This window comes from Pterocles gutturalis, unplaced genomic scaffold (genome assembly GCF_000699245.1).
Source record: "Pterocles gutturalis isolate BGI_N339 unplaced genomic scaffold, ASM69924v1 scaffold46190, whole genome shotgun sequence".
Classification (NCBI taxonomy): Eukaryota; Metazoa; Chordata; class Aves; order Pterocliformes; family Pteroclidae; genus Pterocles; species Pterocles gutturalis.
In genome coordinates this window covers 1-14977 of record NW_010147571.1, presented here as the reverse complement: position 1 = coordinate 14977, position 14977 = coordinate 1, and the positions used below count along the sequence as shown (strand labels likewise).

General features: G+C 36.8%; 1 protein-coding gene across 1 annotated transcript in view; it reads right to left on the bottom strand.

The window, feature by feature from the left end:
- Nucleotides 1-14579, bottom strand: part of IARS2 (isoleucyl-tRNA synthetase 2, mitochondrial) — a gene marked incomplete at its 5' end in the record, with an annotated part of 26203 nt that extends 11624 nt beyond the window's left edge. The window contains 12 exons of the mRNA XM_010086084.1: nucleotides 228-330; nucleotides 7003-7163; nucleotides 8129-8280; nucleotides 8494-8584; nucleotides 9412-9581; nucleotides 11190-11305; nucleotides 11657-11747; nucleotides 11833-11942; nucleotides 12041-12090; nucleotides 12179-12327; nucleotides 13397-13553; nucleotides 14457-14579. Of these exons, the coding sequence (XP_010084386.1) occupies nucleotides 228-330; nucleotides 7003-7163; nucleotides 8129-8280; nucleotides 8494-8584; nucleotides 9412-9581; nucleotides 11190-11305; nucleotides 11657-11747; nucleotides 11833-11942; nucleotides 12041-12090; nucleotides 12179-12327; nucleotides 13397-13553; nucleotides 14457-14579 (1473 nt within the window). The remainder of the gene's footprint in view (nucleotides 1-227; nucleotides 331-7002; nucleotides 7164-8128; nucleotides 8281-8493; nucleotides 8585-9411; nucleotides 9582-11189; nucleotides 11306-11656; nucleotides 11748-11832; nucleotides 11943-12040; nucleotides 12091-12178; nucleotides 12328-13396; nucleotides 13554-14456) is intronic.
- Nucleotides 14580-14977: the final 398 nt, after the last annotated feature.

Sequence of the window (14977 nt, the reverse complement as noted above, 5' to 3'; positions counted from 1 at the left end):
TGAACTAAAACAAGGAGGCTGGATATCTCTGCCCTGAATTAGTGGCACAAATCTGACTGTGTGCATGTTGCCATAGTCAGATCTCACTTTCTGAATATTCCTTTCACAGGATACCTTCTCACAAAGGTACAAGATTGAAAAGGACATGGTAAACATGAAGGTTTTATTTTATTTCCCATCACTGGACTGTCTCAAGCACCTTCTGTATTTGAAATTTAAAGAGTTACCTTCGCTACAGCCTCTTTTGATAGTAACTGCTCAATAGGAAGGGTCCACCATGCATCTGTTCCTTGCTGCTCCACTATTTTGATGACATCTGTGATAGTTTCACTGGGTTAGAAGGAAAAAAGGTGTTCGTGAATTGATGAGTTAATCGAACCTTTCTACAAGTATCCCAGATCCAAAGCAGTGATATATCCTGATAAAGAGACCAAGCTATTTAAACCTTTGATTTTCCAGCTTCTAATCCAAACAAGACTCCACAGACTCTTCTGCCTGTATCAAGGACTGTATCAAGATAAAGACTTCCTACATTGTCCTCCAAAATGGGGAGAGTTGTGTAAAACCTGGACGTACAGAAACCTGCAGGTATTCCAAACAGCTTTCTTCTGCAAATACTCAGTAACTGGACACTCAAAAGATGCCAGCAGCTTGACAACTTCTAAAATCCATTTCACTTCCTATTTATTGACCTTGGATTTACAGAAACTAAACACCTATTTCTCCCTAAATGTTTGCTCTTTTTGACAACAGGTTTTTCTCCACAGGATAAAGAGAACTTGAGAACTCATGTGGAAATGGCAGAATTTTGAATAACGTACATATATATTAGATCTTTGGTTGCCTGGATTCCTCCTTTTTAGCAATATGTATTTTTAAATGTAGGAAATACATATATAAATATATTAATCCCAATAATGCGGGAAACTGAAACTTCCATCATCTGAGGAATGATGTAAACAACCATTCAACATACGCTCTGAAGGCAATATACGGGTTCATACAGTATAGCACCAGCCAGGACAAAGGTCCCAAAATAACCAGATACTACAGAAATAAGAAAAATAAAAACATTTAACAAAGCATTTTTTCTGATGCGAACAGATAACGCAACCATAAGCCATGCAGTTCTGCACGCTACTTATGACACCTTCAATCATTGTCCCCAGTAGGTAAGGCTATGGGGAATTGATTCTTAATATCATTTAATGCCAAGTCTAGACATAAATTAAGATAGCTTAAAAAACAAAACAAACCTCAGATACTTTGTCTTGCTGCTCACAGACCACCTACTAAAGAGGTGATTTTTAAAACATTTGCTGTATTTAAAGAGTATGGCAGGTCATCCTGAACTGCCAGCTTCAAACTAAAACTGCTGTGTTACCCAATCCACCAGAGATCAGTTTTTAAATCGAGAAATGAAGATTTAATTGATTAACTAGCTTCTTGACACAGTATTGCAAAAGGGGGAAAATAAAATAATGATCTGGCATAATTATCTTGAAAACACTAAAAGCAGATGATCTTTGTGTCATCACTCAGCTTGGTATTTGGACTTCAGCGCAGTATTTTTTCTGTACTGCTAATAACTTGAGCTACATCCCAACAAGACTTAGTGGGCAGATAACACGGAGTTTAAGCACAAAACCTCATGTTCTCCAAGAAGATGTAGAACAAATTATTACTTAATTACATAACATGAGATGCAACATTAAAAAGAAAATACAATTTTTCTCGATTGTGGGAATAAAATTGTAATGAAAATTTTTCTGATCAAGAACCATACCCATAACTAGTATAGAAAAGCTGCCAGCATGTCCTATAAAGCAAATAGAAAATTTAAAGAGGAACTAAGCTCATCTTCCACATAACTTTAACATATTGTAAATACATTTCAGCGGAGGGACATAAACTCTAGTGATGAATTAATTTTCAACCTACACATTTTCAAAGCATTCAACAGGTATTTGATGATGTCAATGTTTGTATGGATTTTTAAAAGGTGATAAATCCAGCTACAGAGCATGTAGGAATATACTCTTAACAAACAATGTTTTCCCGGAACTGTCTGGATTCAGTGTATGGATTCAGTGTAATCACAGCAGAAATCTCAGTCTGTCAGATGTCCTAAGCTTTAAGTAAAGGAGATACAGCCTGAAGTGTCACCAGTTTTCTGACATTGCATCTGTTAATTGCAATGACATCTCTCCTCAATAGAAGAGATAATGATTAAGGCCAGGCCTATCACACAAATATTTGGAGAAATCAAAAAGTAGGGGGAGACCTGAAACACTGTGCTAGTGTAAACTGCATTACCTCTAGTGAGGACGACCTGTTCTCCCTTCCATCGGAGGCAGAGGGAGGGACAAGAAGGAAATAAAACCTTGCTGTCAGTCTCCCTCGGGAAACCATCATAAAACGACTGCCTTCATTTCCAGAAAGTATTGGCAGTGCCACACAGCAGTTGTCTACCATTGTACATACACCATCGCTACAGAACACACCATGGACTAACCTTTTACCAAGTGTATCACTATGCAATACAAAGGCTTAATATTGTTAAATTATGAAGGGCAGAGTTATTTTAAAGACACATTTTCATAACATGTAAAGTAACAGACACGATTATGCTACAGATAAAAGTTTTCAGACAATTAAAAGAAGGTCAGATTTGTGTTATCACTTTCAAGAAATTAGGAGTCAATGACCACAAAGACAACTTATTATTGACCGATATTCTCAAAATTCTATCACAGTTTCAAATCAAGTAAAAAAAAACATTTTAGCAGTGCAAGGTTTTTTTTCATTTTTTTTCCCTACAGAATAAGTGATCATTAACAGGCAAGTATTTTATAAGACGTGATAGTTAAGACCAAAGATTTCCAGGATACAATTTCAACAAATACTTTTTCCTCCTAGAGTATGAAAAATCCAAGACAAACAAACAAAAAAACCTCCCTAGTTCCTCTGATCTTTTCACAGAATCCTTACAATTAACTATTACCACAAGAGAGAAAAATTACTATATTTAAGACATCTGTATTGTAAGGAGGTAATTTCTGCAAAGTACTTTTATGTAAGGTGCAAGTGAAAACCACCTTTCTCAAATAACTACTCATCACTTTATAATCTGCAGGCTTCAACGTGAGCATGATAATTCAGCAAGTTAGCAATAAACACCATTGTAAAACTTTGCCCTGTATTCATATACTATCTAGAAGAACTCGCATTACGTGTCACTCGCTACGTTTTAACACTGAAACCCCTACGGCAATTCACGCTACCACGACACCAGCCAATCACTCTGAGGTCTGATATTGATTATGCTGAACACTTATTTAATGTGTTAACAGAAATTAGGCAGCATTACGATATAGCTGGGAGGAGAAGAATACGGTGCCTGATGTTCTCTCGACCTCTTTTCAACCACCAGTAAAGAAGGCAAGTTATCTTCTTTTTCACCTGAACCTTGATACTTCAGCAGTAAGTATTTAGGTTACGGTAAGTTACTATTGCTTACAAGTCACTGAAATGTCTTAATATTTTAAAAAGCAAATTAGAGCATGGGGTAGATCTACTTCAAAAAACAGGTTGCTTTTCTCATTTTTTTTTTTTTTTGTTCAAAATTCAAACTACTCGTTAATCAAAGTCACAGAGAAAGGGACAAAGGTTTTCAGGCATTAGAACAATCTTTGTAATAGGACTTATTATTACCAATATTTGAACAGAGAATTGATAAAGTTAAGAAGCTATTGCATGAGGTCTGATTAAAGCATGTATCTCACATTTATTACCTGGTCTGAGCTACTACCAGAAATTAAAAAAAAAAAAAAAATCTCATCTTACTTTTGGATCTCTCTCTTTCTTCTCTTCCACAAGTTACAAGTGTCCTAGAATCAGAATCTCAAGAAATCTACTAAATTTTGAAAGCCGACAAAATTATAAGCATTTATTTGTGCATGTATTGTATTTCATTCTGGTTTTTCTCCACTTCTGCAGAAAAATCACACAGAATCTTACCTCTGTGTTCTTGTAATTCTTACTGAAAATTGGAGTAATGAAAAATGTTCTCTCTTTTCTCTCTCTCTCACTGAGGGTTTTGTTATTTTAGATTACTTTTTTAAACTCTTGATTGTAGTATAATGTGGTATACTCTACATTAAGGATGCAATCTTCACAAATGTCTTAAGTTTATAACCTTGAACAACAGTGTCATACAATCAAGTGTCTCTTATGGCAATGGGGGGCCACAGCAGCAGACAGACTCACGCAGATCTTGCACCAAATTTTTTGCATACAAGATTACAATCTAACTCTTGGTTTTCAAGTTAGAAAGACAGGATTGCTGCTGTGAGAAAAATATTTTGTTAGAGACGAGTAGTTGCATGTTGAAAGAGAAGCTTTCTCCAGACTTTGGCATGAAAAATTCAGGGGAAAATCTGACTTACAGAGGGAAACACAGCAGTTTATTTCAGGGATTTATTTTTTTTTTTAAAGTCTTTTTACAGGTGATAACACAAACAGGATCACTCAAGATCAACCATCGGTGCTCTCACATGTAACAGCAACTCCATGTGGACTACACTGACTTCCAGTGGAGATGCTGTTACTTTTGATGGCCACTCAAAACCTCCCGAGCAGCTGCTACTGAAAGCATATTTATCCAGCATTCAAGATAAGAAAACAGCTTTTGTTTTGAAATGTAAGCTACTGTTGTTTTAATTATATTAATTATTCACACAATCTGAAGATCAAGACTTCTCAAGTGTTAGAAATATGTCAGCAACCTACTGTGATATGATGTCAAAATTATAATGCAAATGTAACAAAATATTGAGGCTCACTTGTTTATTTCAGTAAGAACTGGTGTCCAGGAAAATGACCTATGAATTGACAGACTGCTTTCTAAATTTGCCTGTCATTTCTATAGGCCAATATTCTGTACACTTTTCCTACTCAGATTACAGAAGTCTGCTGTGGCTACTTTTAACTATTTAATGTGTGTTTTACAGTTTTCTTCTTAAATTTCACTTCTGTTGTAAGACATGTTAGAAGTAAGGAGTGCTGATTATAAATGAGTATCAGAAGCTGCCAGTCAAATTAAATAAATCTATTTTCAAGCATATTGGATATGTCTCCTTTTTTTCTCCTAAATGTCTCTTTCTTCCCCAGATCAATTCTAACCAAACGTGCCATACTGTCCCTTTGTTCACCCACCTACACGCGTGACTGCTAGGCCAATACCTACACACAAAGGCCAAGTCACATCAAAATGCCCGGATTGCCACATGTCATACAACTCCAGCAATAATCTCACACAGCTCAAGCACTTAGGAAAGACAAGCTTTTTAATTCAGGTCACTGGTTTTCAAAGTAAATTTACTACAACCTAAAGGAATTCCTGCGCATCCCTCCTTGCAAATGCTTTCTGTACCAGCTGGGTCAGCTCCTCTGTGTTCTGAAGGAGCTGTTGCCACATGATGCCCTTCATGGTTGACTGCCAACCGCCAAACTGTTTTTCATTACGCTCTTATTTTGTTGTTAAACTACATATTTAACAATTTTAAGCAAGCACAAGTAACACACTCAAGCCTAATCTGCAGACTGACTACAATGAATATTCCTCAGAAACAGTAATTTTTTACGTGAACATATACTTACTTTTTAGTACGTAAGAGTTTTTGCAGGTAAAATGATTTTACACCCCACAGAGCCTCCGTCCCTTTATTTCCTGATATGCGTCAGCATTGTTCAGGTACTATAAACGACTACGGTTACTGTGGTCTTTTCTCACAGTTATTGCCTGCTGAGAGAGTCAAAGTACGTATCTGTGCATCTACACACCCAGTGACACTGAGTGAAGCTAAGGACTAACTGCTTAAAGTCCATTCCCTGCTCTCCACACCCTGAGCCTCACCTACGACTATACTTATGTGCTCAGTCCAGCCTCTGGAAAACACGCTGGACTCTCTGCAGGGTACTTATTCCATACCAGCGTAAAAAAAAGTTCTGCAACACTGCTCAAGTTCATCTGCAGCTATGCAACCTTATTATCCATAATGAATTTGCACAAACAGTTGTAAGGTTAAGATGTATAAAATGGAGTTACACTAGCATATCTCAAGACAGAAAACAATTACGGAAATAACAATGAATGTGGAACCCCACAATACTGTTTTTATTAAATCATCTCTTTGACGATATTCACAACAGAGAATATGTGTTCCCCAAAGGGGTAAAAGCAGAACTCTATTACTCCTTAAAAGACAGAAAAGGATCATATTTGGTTGAGATTTCTTGTTTTCAATCATAGCTTGGATCTCCTCAACATTACCTTTTCTGTAATTCCTGAAACACAGTGTTTGCAGTGTGCGGATACTATCAACTTAGCCAAAAGATGGCAGAATAAGGTGAGCATCTAAAGCTTTAGACGTACTAAATCATACAGCCAAAGGTCACCTACATTTATCAATGCTGGATCTTCAAAAACACTCTAATTTTATTTTGAAACAAAGTGCAGTTAATTTATTCTGCAACCAATTTGGTTCTTCCATTTCAGATACCTCATTGTCACTTACTCAATTGCAAAAAGCTGTTCTGACAAAATGCCTGTATTGTTCAATTTACAGTGCTTCAGTCACAGTTGCCATCTATCCTGACTACAGCTTGCACTTTACTCCTTGCTTAAATGTACAGGCCAGTGATTACTGCCAGCTCACTTACCTTGAAGATGAGGGATGAAAGCAGCAATTACTATCAAGGGGACTCTTCAGGTAACTTAAGTATCCAAGTAAAGTGATTCCTATGACTTACATACAAGTCACCTTCAGCAATGAGTTTTTGATTGTTTTAATTTACAGCTGAATTAGTTCTGTGTATAAACAATTTGAAGTAAAAGCATGTACTTATACTTAAATAGTTCTAAGTTTTATAATGTGTGACTGCAGCACAACAGAGAGTGCTCATTCTTTCATTTTTCGGTATACAAAGCTAGACAAATACCTGTTTACCAAGCATTCTCCTGTGTTCTTCTGATAAAAAACAGGAATCGGAACACCCCAACATCTTTGCCGTGATATACACCAAAACGTCCTTCTGTCCAGCATTTCCAGCATTCTGTTCACTGCAGACGTAGGAATAACTTTCACTTTTTTCAGCACTTCCTATAAAGTACACAGTGAACTGTTGAGCACACTTCAGTATTCAGACAAACACTACTTATGCTACCAGTAAAAAAAGGTACAGGACTACATTCCCACTCCCAGTATTGAATAAAAAGTTCTCAGGCAACTGTCCATAACACAATCAGCATGGAGTATATGCTGTTCACGTCCCATAGAGCAATCAACGCTTTTTTGCCAGCTCTGATTCTGTAGCAGACGCACCGTAAAGTGAGTTAGAAATGGCAGCAGTATCTCTATCAGAATTTCAATAGCTCATTGTGTCTCATGTTGAAACCTTTGAAACCACATCTTGATCCACACTGCCTGTATCAGAGAGCGTGGGCAACCACTGACTCCCAACTCCACTGAATAACCATCGTATTTTCCTTCATTCTAGATAAAGATGAATACAAACACCTCATGTCCCAATTAGAATGAAATCATTTGTTACCCAAGACAGCCTAAGGTACTGGTCTGAGTTTTCTATGTGGATATACATAATTTCAAAGAGCACTGCATTAAAAAAAAAACAAACACACTTTAAAGTTATTTAAAATAGAACTGCGGCAAAACTAATAGAGAGGCAAAGAAAGATGTCTGGCCATGCAAGGCTATCATAACAATAAATGTAACTGTAATAGTGACAAAATTGTCTCTTCTGATTTAATTCCTCAAAACATTGTTTTTTTGAAAAATATCTTGGGGAAAAAATTTCAGTAGCTTTAAGAAACTCACACATCTCCTGTAAATACAATGAACAAATATGTCAATCAATGTATTTATCCCGGATTCTATCAATATTGACAAAACAACATTCATCACTTCTACAAATAACACTTTTCAACTAGTGTTTGTAAACCTTAGAGAAGAACATGTTCTTGAGTGAGCTATAGTGACTTTGTTTTGCTGATTCCAAATGGCATCAGATGTCTGTAAACGTCCCATAAGGAAGCAAAATTACATACCTGTGCTGCAGCCTTCACACTTGCTGTGTTTACAAACCACTGTTTGCTGGCACGAATAATCATTGGTTTTTTAGTCCTCCAGTCATACGGGTAACTGTGCACATACTTCTCCTCTTTTAACAAACTCCCGGCTGCCTGCAGCATCTGAATGACTGAAAGGAAAAATGAGGCAAGATTAAAATCTGATTTGAATGTACTGCTACTTTTAACCTCAATTCATTTCTTTTAACTTCCATTCAACACATAATAAGATGTGCCTGTACCTCAACCATATTTAAAATGTGTTCAGTTTATATGAACCCCCAAAATATACCTAAAGGAATGTAACTGATAAAGTAACAAATGGCTAAACATCAAATACTCACCAGCTTCATTCCCCTCTTCAAGGACATTCTTGTTTTGAAGTTCAGGACCTGCAGCTTCAGTAAAAAACCCACCTTCATCCACAAGGCAATCCTTAAAATAAATATGTTAATCATGTCAATAAAATACCATGTGGCAATTAGTTACCTTTTTGGTATTCAAAAGTAAGTACTCTGCTGAGTAACTACTTTTCTGATTAACAGCACAGTATGTTATATGTAAGTACACTTCAGATTTAGTGGACTGCAATTTAGTAATCTATCAGGCAAGCAACCCTGACTTTCCAAACTTAACAGTGAAAACCAGAACCAGACAACTAACCAAACCCCCAAGAAAAACCCTACCCTTCAGGAGAAAGAAAAAAAAAAAAAAAAAAAGGAGTATAATTAGGTTTCAAAACATCTCGAGTCACCTCTTTAAAAAGGTAAAAGAGAAAATTAATACCCTGCATCTTCATTTCCAAACACAAACTGATCATGCACAACTGAACTGTATTTATGTATGTGTTTAAAACAAGCTGCTGAAAAAGAATAGTAATAACACCCTACATCATTGGTGATTTACTGGTTTGCAAGACACAGCTTGAAAAGCCAATTCTGAGTACTGAGAGCCAATATTTGAGAATTGTTGTCTGTGTTATCCTTCAAAAAACAAAAACAGAAACACAGGCAGAGAAGAGACATCCGATTCTATTCTACCACTTCCCCACAAGCTTTAATTAGCAGACAGATGAAAAACTTCACCCTTTTATTTTCACACACCCTTTTTTAAGGTTAGTCCTGCAGGCCATTAGTGATACACTTATCTGAATGCTTCAAAACATTTCCAAGTTTTATGCACAAATAACAACAATCACTTCAGTGGCACGTGATCAAGCAGCTGCTGGAAATCAAGAGCAACAGCTGAAAAAATAAAAGTACCGTGGGTAGCTGATGGTGGGAAGCTACGCTGTAGTCTTCCATACCGTGAGCGGGGGCTGTATGAACTAATCCTGTTCCTTTTGCCATTGTCACATGATTTGCAGGTAACAGAGGAGAGACTCTGCCAGGAATTGTGGGATGAGCACAAGAACCATCTGCCAAATCTACACCTGGGGGTGAAATAAAACAGAAGAGAAAACAGAGAAACAAATCATGCATTCAGCTTCTTTTGTCAGAGAGCAGAAAAGGAACAATTGATCAGCAAGTGTATGCATGGGATACTATTCAGATCAGATCTTGTTTGTGGGTCCCCATCCAAACACTTTCAAATTCTCTGCATTGTTAGTCTTGCACACAGTTTTTTTTCCTTTGAAGAAAAAGTTCTTCTTCTGCCTTTGACCACGGTATTCTGCTAGTAGTGACATTTCACCTAGAGACACTCCACACATTCCCATTCCTTGGGGATCACTAGCTCAGTGTTCCAGAAACAGATCTCAATAATGATATAGTAGGCTAAAAACCTTGAATTTGGGATGTATTCCTAGTTCTGCCACTAAGTACTAATATTATCATGAACAATTCATTTAAATTCTCTACATTACATACAAATAGAGCACAGCACAAATGAAGCTATTGACAATTTAACCTTAAAAAAACACGTCTTAGTAGTAAAGCCTTGCTGAAAGACAAGAATCACAGAGCTTGTGGAACGCTCCACATGACAAAATGGCCTTCATTGAAGGCTTTCTTCGTAGAGGGAACATGTTTAGGAACTGCTGACAGTTATTACACAAATACAGAAAGGTAACAAATATAACTAATAACTGAATATATGGAAAGATAAAAAGAATAGGTTCTAGTATTAAATTTCTTTTCAAGAAGGTCCAACTCTACTGTTGTAGGTTATCTGCAAATCATGTGATTCAAGAAGGTGGAACCTGTGAGAACACCTGCAGGTAATTTTATCATTAGGTAAAACCAAGATTATTAAGCAGAAATGGATCTTTTTCCCCCCTCTGAAGAAGGAGACACGGAAAGACAACCTGAAAAGAAAAAGTAATAGAAGCAGATTTCTCACCTCCTTTAGATACACATATATCCAGCACCGAATCACTGATAAAGGCAAATGAATAAAGTTGACAAATGACATATTCAATCCCAACTCATAACACTGAATTGGAAGTCTGTCTATTAAGAAATATCACTATGCAGTTTGTTAGGATGCAAACTTAACTGCTTTAGTTTGTCCATACAGACAGCAGTCACCCAGGATACCTCAACAGCCTTCACGGTTATGGTGAAGGCTTAAGACACGCATTAACAACGAAAAATTGGGAAAGTAACATCAAATCACAACAGCAGCTGACAGTGCTACCAATTCTGCTACACTAGGTAATTTCAATAGTTTTCACAGAATTAAGCAATTGGGCAGTGTCAGCAAGCATATTTGTAATTAGCCCCTCGTCCTCATCAGCGAGGGATGAGAAAGACAAACTGCATTCAGTGTAATTAAGATTTTCATACTGAACAGACTTCCACTTCATCTTTAACTTTTCCAAGTGGGAACCCAGATTTTAAAAAGTACCTTGAAATCTATGGAAGAAAATTTGAGCTACAATACACCAATACTAAGTCTGACAGACTACTGCTCCTCTTTGTGTTACTTTAGTGAAGCATGTTCTCAAAATATAAACAAACTTAACAATACATCAAAACTGAAGCAGTTTTCAGACACCTACAAGCAGATTTCTAAGCCACTTAACAATACCAAAGCCTACCTTTACATGTTGATATAACCTCAAATTGTGTGTCCAAAACAGCAGCTGTAGATTCAACTCTGTCTGCAGCTAGAATGAAGTGTTCACCAGTAGTTGTACATTTCACAATTGAATACCTACAATGTAAATATATGTATTTGTAGTACTAAATAATTACAAACACCATAAAGCTACAAATTGTAAATGCTCCAGACAGCAAAATATAATTTAAGATCTACATGCCCAGCTCACTTTTAAATCTCAGAAGAATTTCAAGATAATGTAACACTAGGAAGAAGAAATAATTTAAAAAAAAATAAAAATGAAAGCAGAAATTAATATATTACTAGAGATAAAAAGCTTACAATTGTGTCACTTAAAAAAATAACCATGTAAGCACATAAACACATAAAATGCAACGGTAGCCCAGAATATTTTAACATTGCTGATAAATATTGATAAGTACTAATGCAGTCAAAGACACGCACGCTGAATCTGGCATGTAACAAACTGCTTGATTGGCTGGCACAGTCCAAGGCTGCGTGGTCCAGACTAGCACACTAGCAGGGGACGATCCATCTACAGATGTAAATTAGAAATATGTTACTCACAACTATAACAAAAATAAAAGCTATCAGTCTTAAAATCCATACAGAAGTCATACCTATCACCGAAGTCAGCTTAGGTGGTGACTTTAATAGGGGAAATTTCATATACACAGAACGACTGACGTGCTGCTCGTTGTATTCAAGCTCTGCTTCAGCCAAGGCTGTTCTGGGTAGATATCAAATGTAAGTTAGCATACTTGAACATGAAAAGCTATTTATATTCTTGCTAAAATTTGCAAGACAAAATTGTAAGCTGATTCTTACTTTGCTGAAGGAGACCAGAACACAGGTTTATAGTCTTGATAAATGAAACCCTAAAGAGGAAAGGGAGGGAAAAAAGAAAGTTAGGAGAATCAAAACTCATGACAATTCAAAACACGCTTCAACAAAAGTTCGACATACCTTATCGTACATTTTAGAGAAGACTCTCAGCTGGTTTGCTTCATACTTTGGATCAAATGTACGGTAGCAGTTAGCCCAATCTGCCATTACACCCCAACGAATGAAGGCAGATTTCTGTTTCTCAATTGCTCTTTCTGCAAATTCTCTGGCTGAAGGGAATAGTTACATTAAGCACATGTTTTAAACCACTAAGATCAATATAATACCATTTAAAATATGCAATTGAAGTTTTTTAGAAAAGTCCAAGCTGAACATACTGAAACTATGCATTAACTACTGATGTGTATTAAATAGATTTCTATAGCTCAAAAATACCTATTTCAGAGAAGTAGCTACATAATGTGACTGCAAAGAGCAAAAAGATCCAGGAGTGACACTATTTGACAAATACAGGGACATACAGCACAAACGTCTCTAGAGTATAAAATTTCTTTTTAAAAAAGAGGGGAAAAAATAAGTGTATTTAGTTATGAAGAACAATTTCTCAAAATGTACTCACAAATAATGTAAAATAAATCAGAGTGAAAATTAACTACCTCTGTTGAGGCTTTTCAAAGCAACATGCCTCTCAAAATCAGCCCTTTTCACTGCTGCAATTTTAAGCTAAAGCAGTTCAAAATGCTCATTACAAATACCAGCTGAATGTTGATGTCTTTCCATACATATGGTATTTGAAATTATTTCTCCAAAACAGTGTCCATATAACACAGGCTAAATTTCTCTGAAAGGATCACCACTATACTTTCGCAATATTGTTAAAAGCACAGTTTTTTTCTGCTTCTGATACTGAGCCAAGCTTTCCTGATGCAACCTGATTTCTACATACGTCTGTTTAGCTCCTAATCTAATTCAGTCTTCAAAAAACAAAAGGATGTTGATCTGATATATGCCAGTTTCATGACACTACACAGCTAAGCAAAACAGAAATACAAATCATCTGCCCTCCTCCTGGTTTTTTTGAACCCATGGTCAATGCTATGCATGTTTATTACAGCAACAAATTCAGCCTGTGTTCAATCATCCTGTTTCATAAGATTACACTGTATTCAATCTGCCTGGCAAATACGTACAGTCATCATATAAAAATGTCACCAACAGCTAATAGAAAAGCTCACTACGAAGTATAAATTTTATAAAGTATAAAATACAAAATATGAATAGGACGTACAAACACATAAGCCAACTTTTTCTATAAAGATATTGCAAGCAGTGACTTACCTCTCTGTCGAATTTCCATTGGTGAAAGACTTTCAGCTCCTTTGACTTCTGACAACGCCTTCAACTCAATCGGCAATCCATGACAGTCCCATCCTGGCACATAATGTACTTTATAACCTCTCATCATGTAGAAACGATTTGTGATGTCTTTCAAAATCTGAAAAGACACAAGAGTCAGTTATCACTTTAGCTCCCCCATGTGGAATAGCTCATTATTAATTAAGGTCCTCCTATTAAAAAACCCCAAATCTAACAGGCTACATTATAAATTTACATTTAAGACTCTGCATTTGCAATTCTTCTTGCCCAGCATTTTGTGTTTTGGCAGAACCTCAAAGGACATCTGATCAAAGGAATTCACATTCAGTATAACTGAAAGAGGCAGTTTATAAACTTGCAAGACTTGAAGCGAACAAATCCTACTTGCTCTCACTTTTAAAACATTGAGCTGGATCTTCAGTATTGGCCTAGTACATATTATTATTTTTTTATATAAGCGATTATCTACCAAATTTGTAATTTTCAGATGCCCAGGCTTTAGCACTAGTACTGTAAGAAGCTGTGGGTTGCATTTTAGTCCTTCCCACCCTGTAGCACACATAACACTGTCATTCCCAGGACTGAATCTGAGCACATCCAAACGTATTTAGGAGTATTGAAATTTATATTTTAAAAGCCATCAATCTTTAGTCATTGTGGTTTCATTGAGGATACCCAGATAAAATAAGCACAATATAACAAACTTATAAAAGACTCAAAAGAAAAAAAGAACAGCAAGGCACAGCTCAGTCATGCATTACACTAACATTTTTACATGTACACATGTAGAAATATACACTCAACCGTGTGTGTATGTCCGGTTAAGCTCAATACAAAAATACATATGGCTTAGGAATGGATTACAGGCTGGACTTTCTCTAAAGGAATTATCTATTTTTACTGAAATGTTCAGTCTCATAAATGAACACTCAGCATATAGGTCCTATATGGAGAACACACAGCACACTATAGGAAGTATTTATCTATTTTATTAGCAGACTATAAATGAGTAAATATTTACTTTATTCAATGCATGGCCAACGTGAGGGTCTCCATTGGCGTAAGGCGGTCCATCATGAAGACAAAACTCCTGCTTTGTTTTCCTTTGCCTTTGCCAGGCATACAGCTCTGCAAAACCACATTTCTGTAAAGACAACACGAGAACACCGACATCACCCCAGGCCTTTGCACTTCCCAGAAGTCTGAATAAGAGCTTCATAGTAAAACATATATTGAAACAAACAAACAAACAAACGAACACAGCAAGTTGGCTTTTCTGACTCTGTAACGGGGTGTTAGGAGTATAAAACTATTGGAAAGCCTGAGACAGGAGCAGTACCAAGCCTAACAGTATCTCTGTGGCTTTCCACCGCCAGGAGGGTCGTTACTCGTTCTCCAAACGAAGCCACAGCTCTAAACAAACAAACAGCTGGAGATCCCCAGTCCTTCGCCTACAGGGAGTTGGCCGCAGCAGGGGCGGGCCCAGCACCAGGCCTCCTCCCGCCCTCCTCCCCGGGCGAGCAGGCCCCAGCCCCGGCCGCT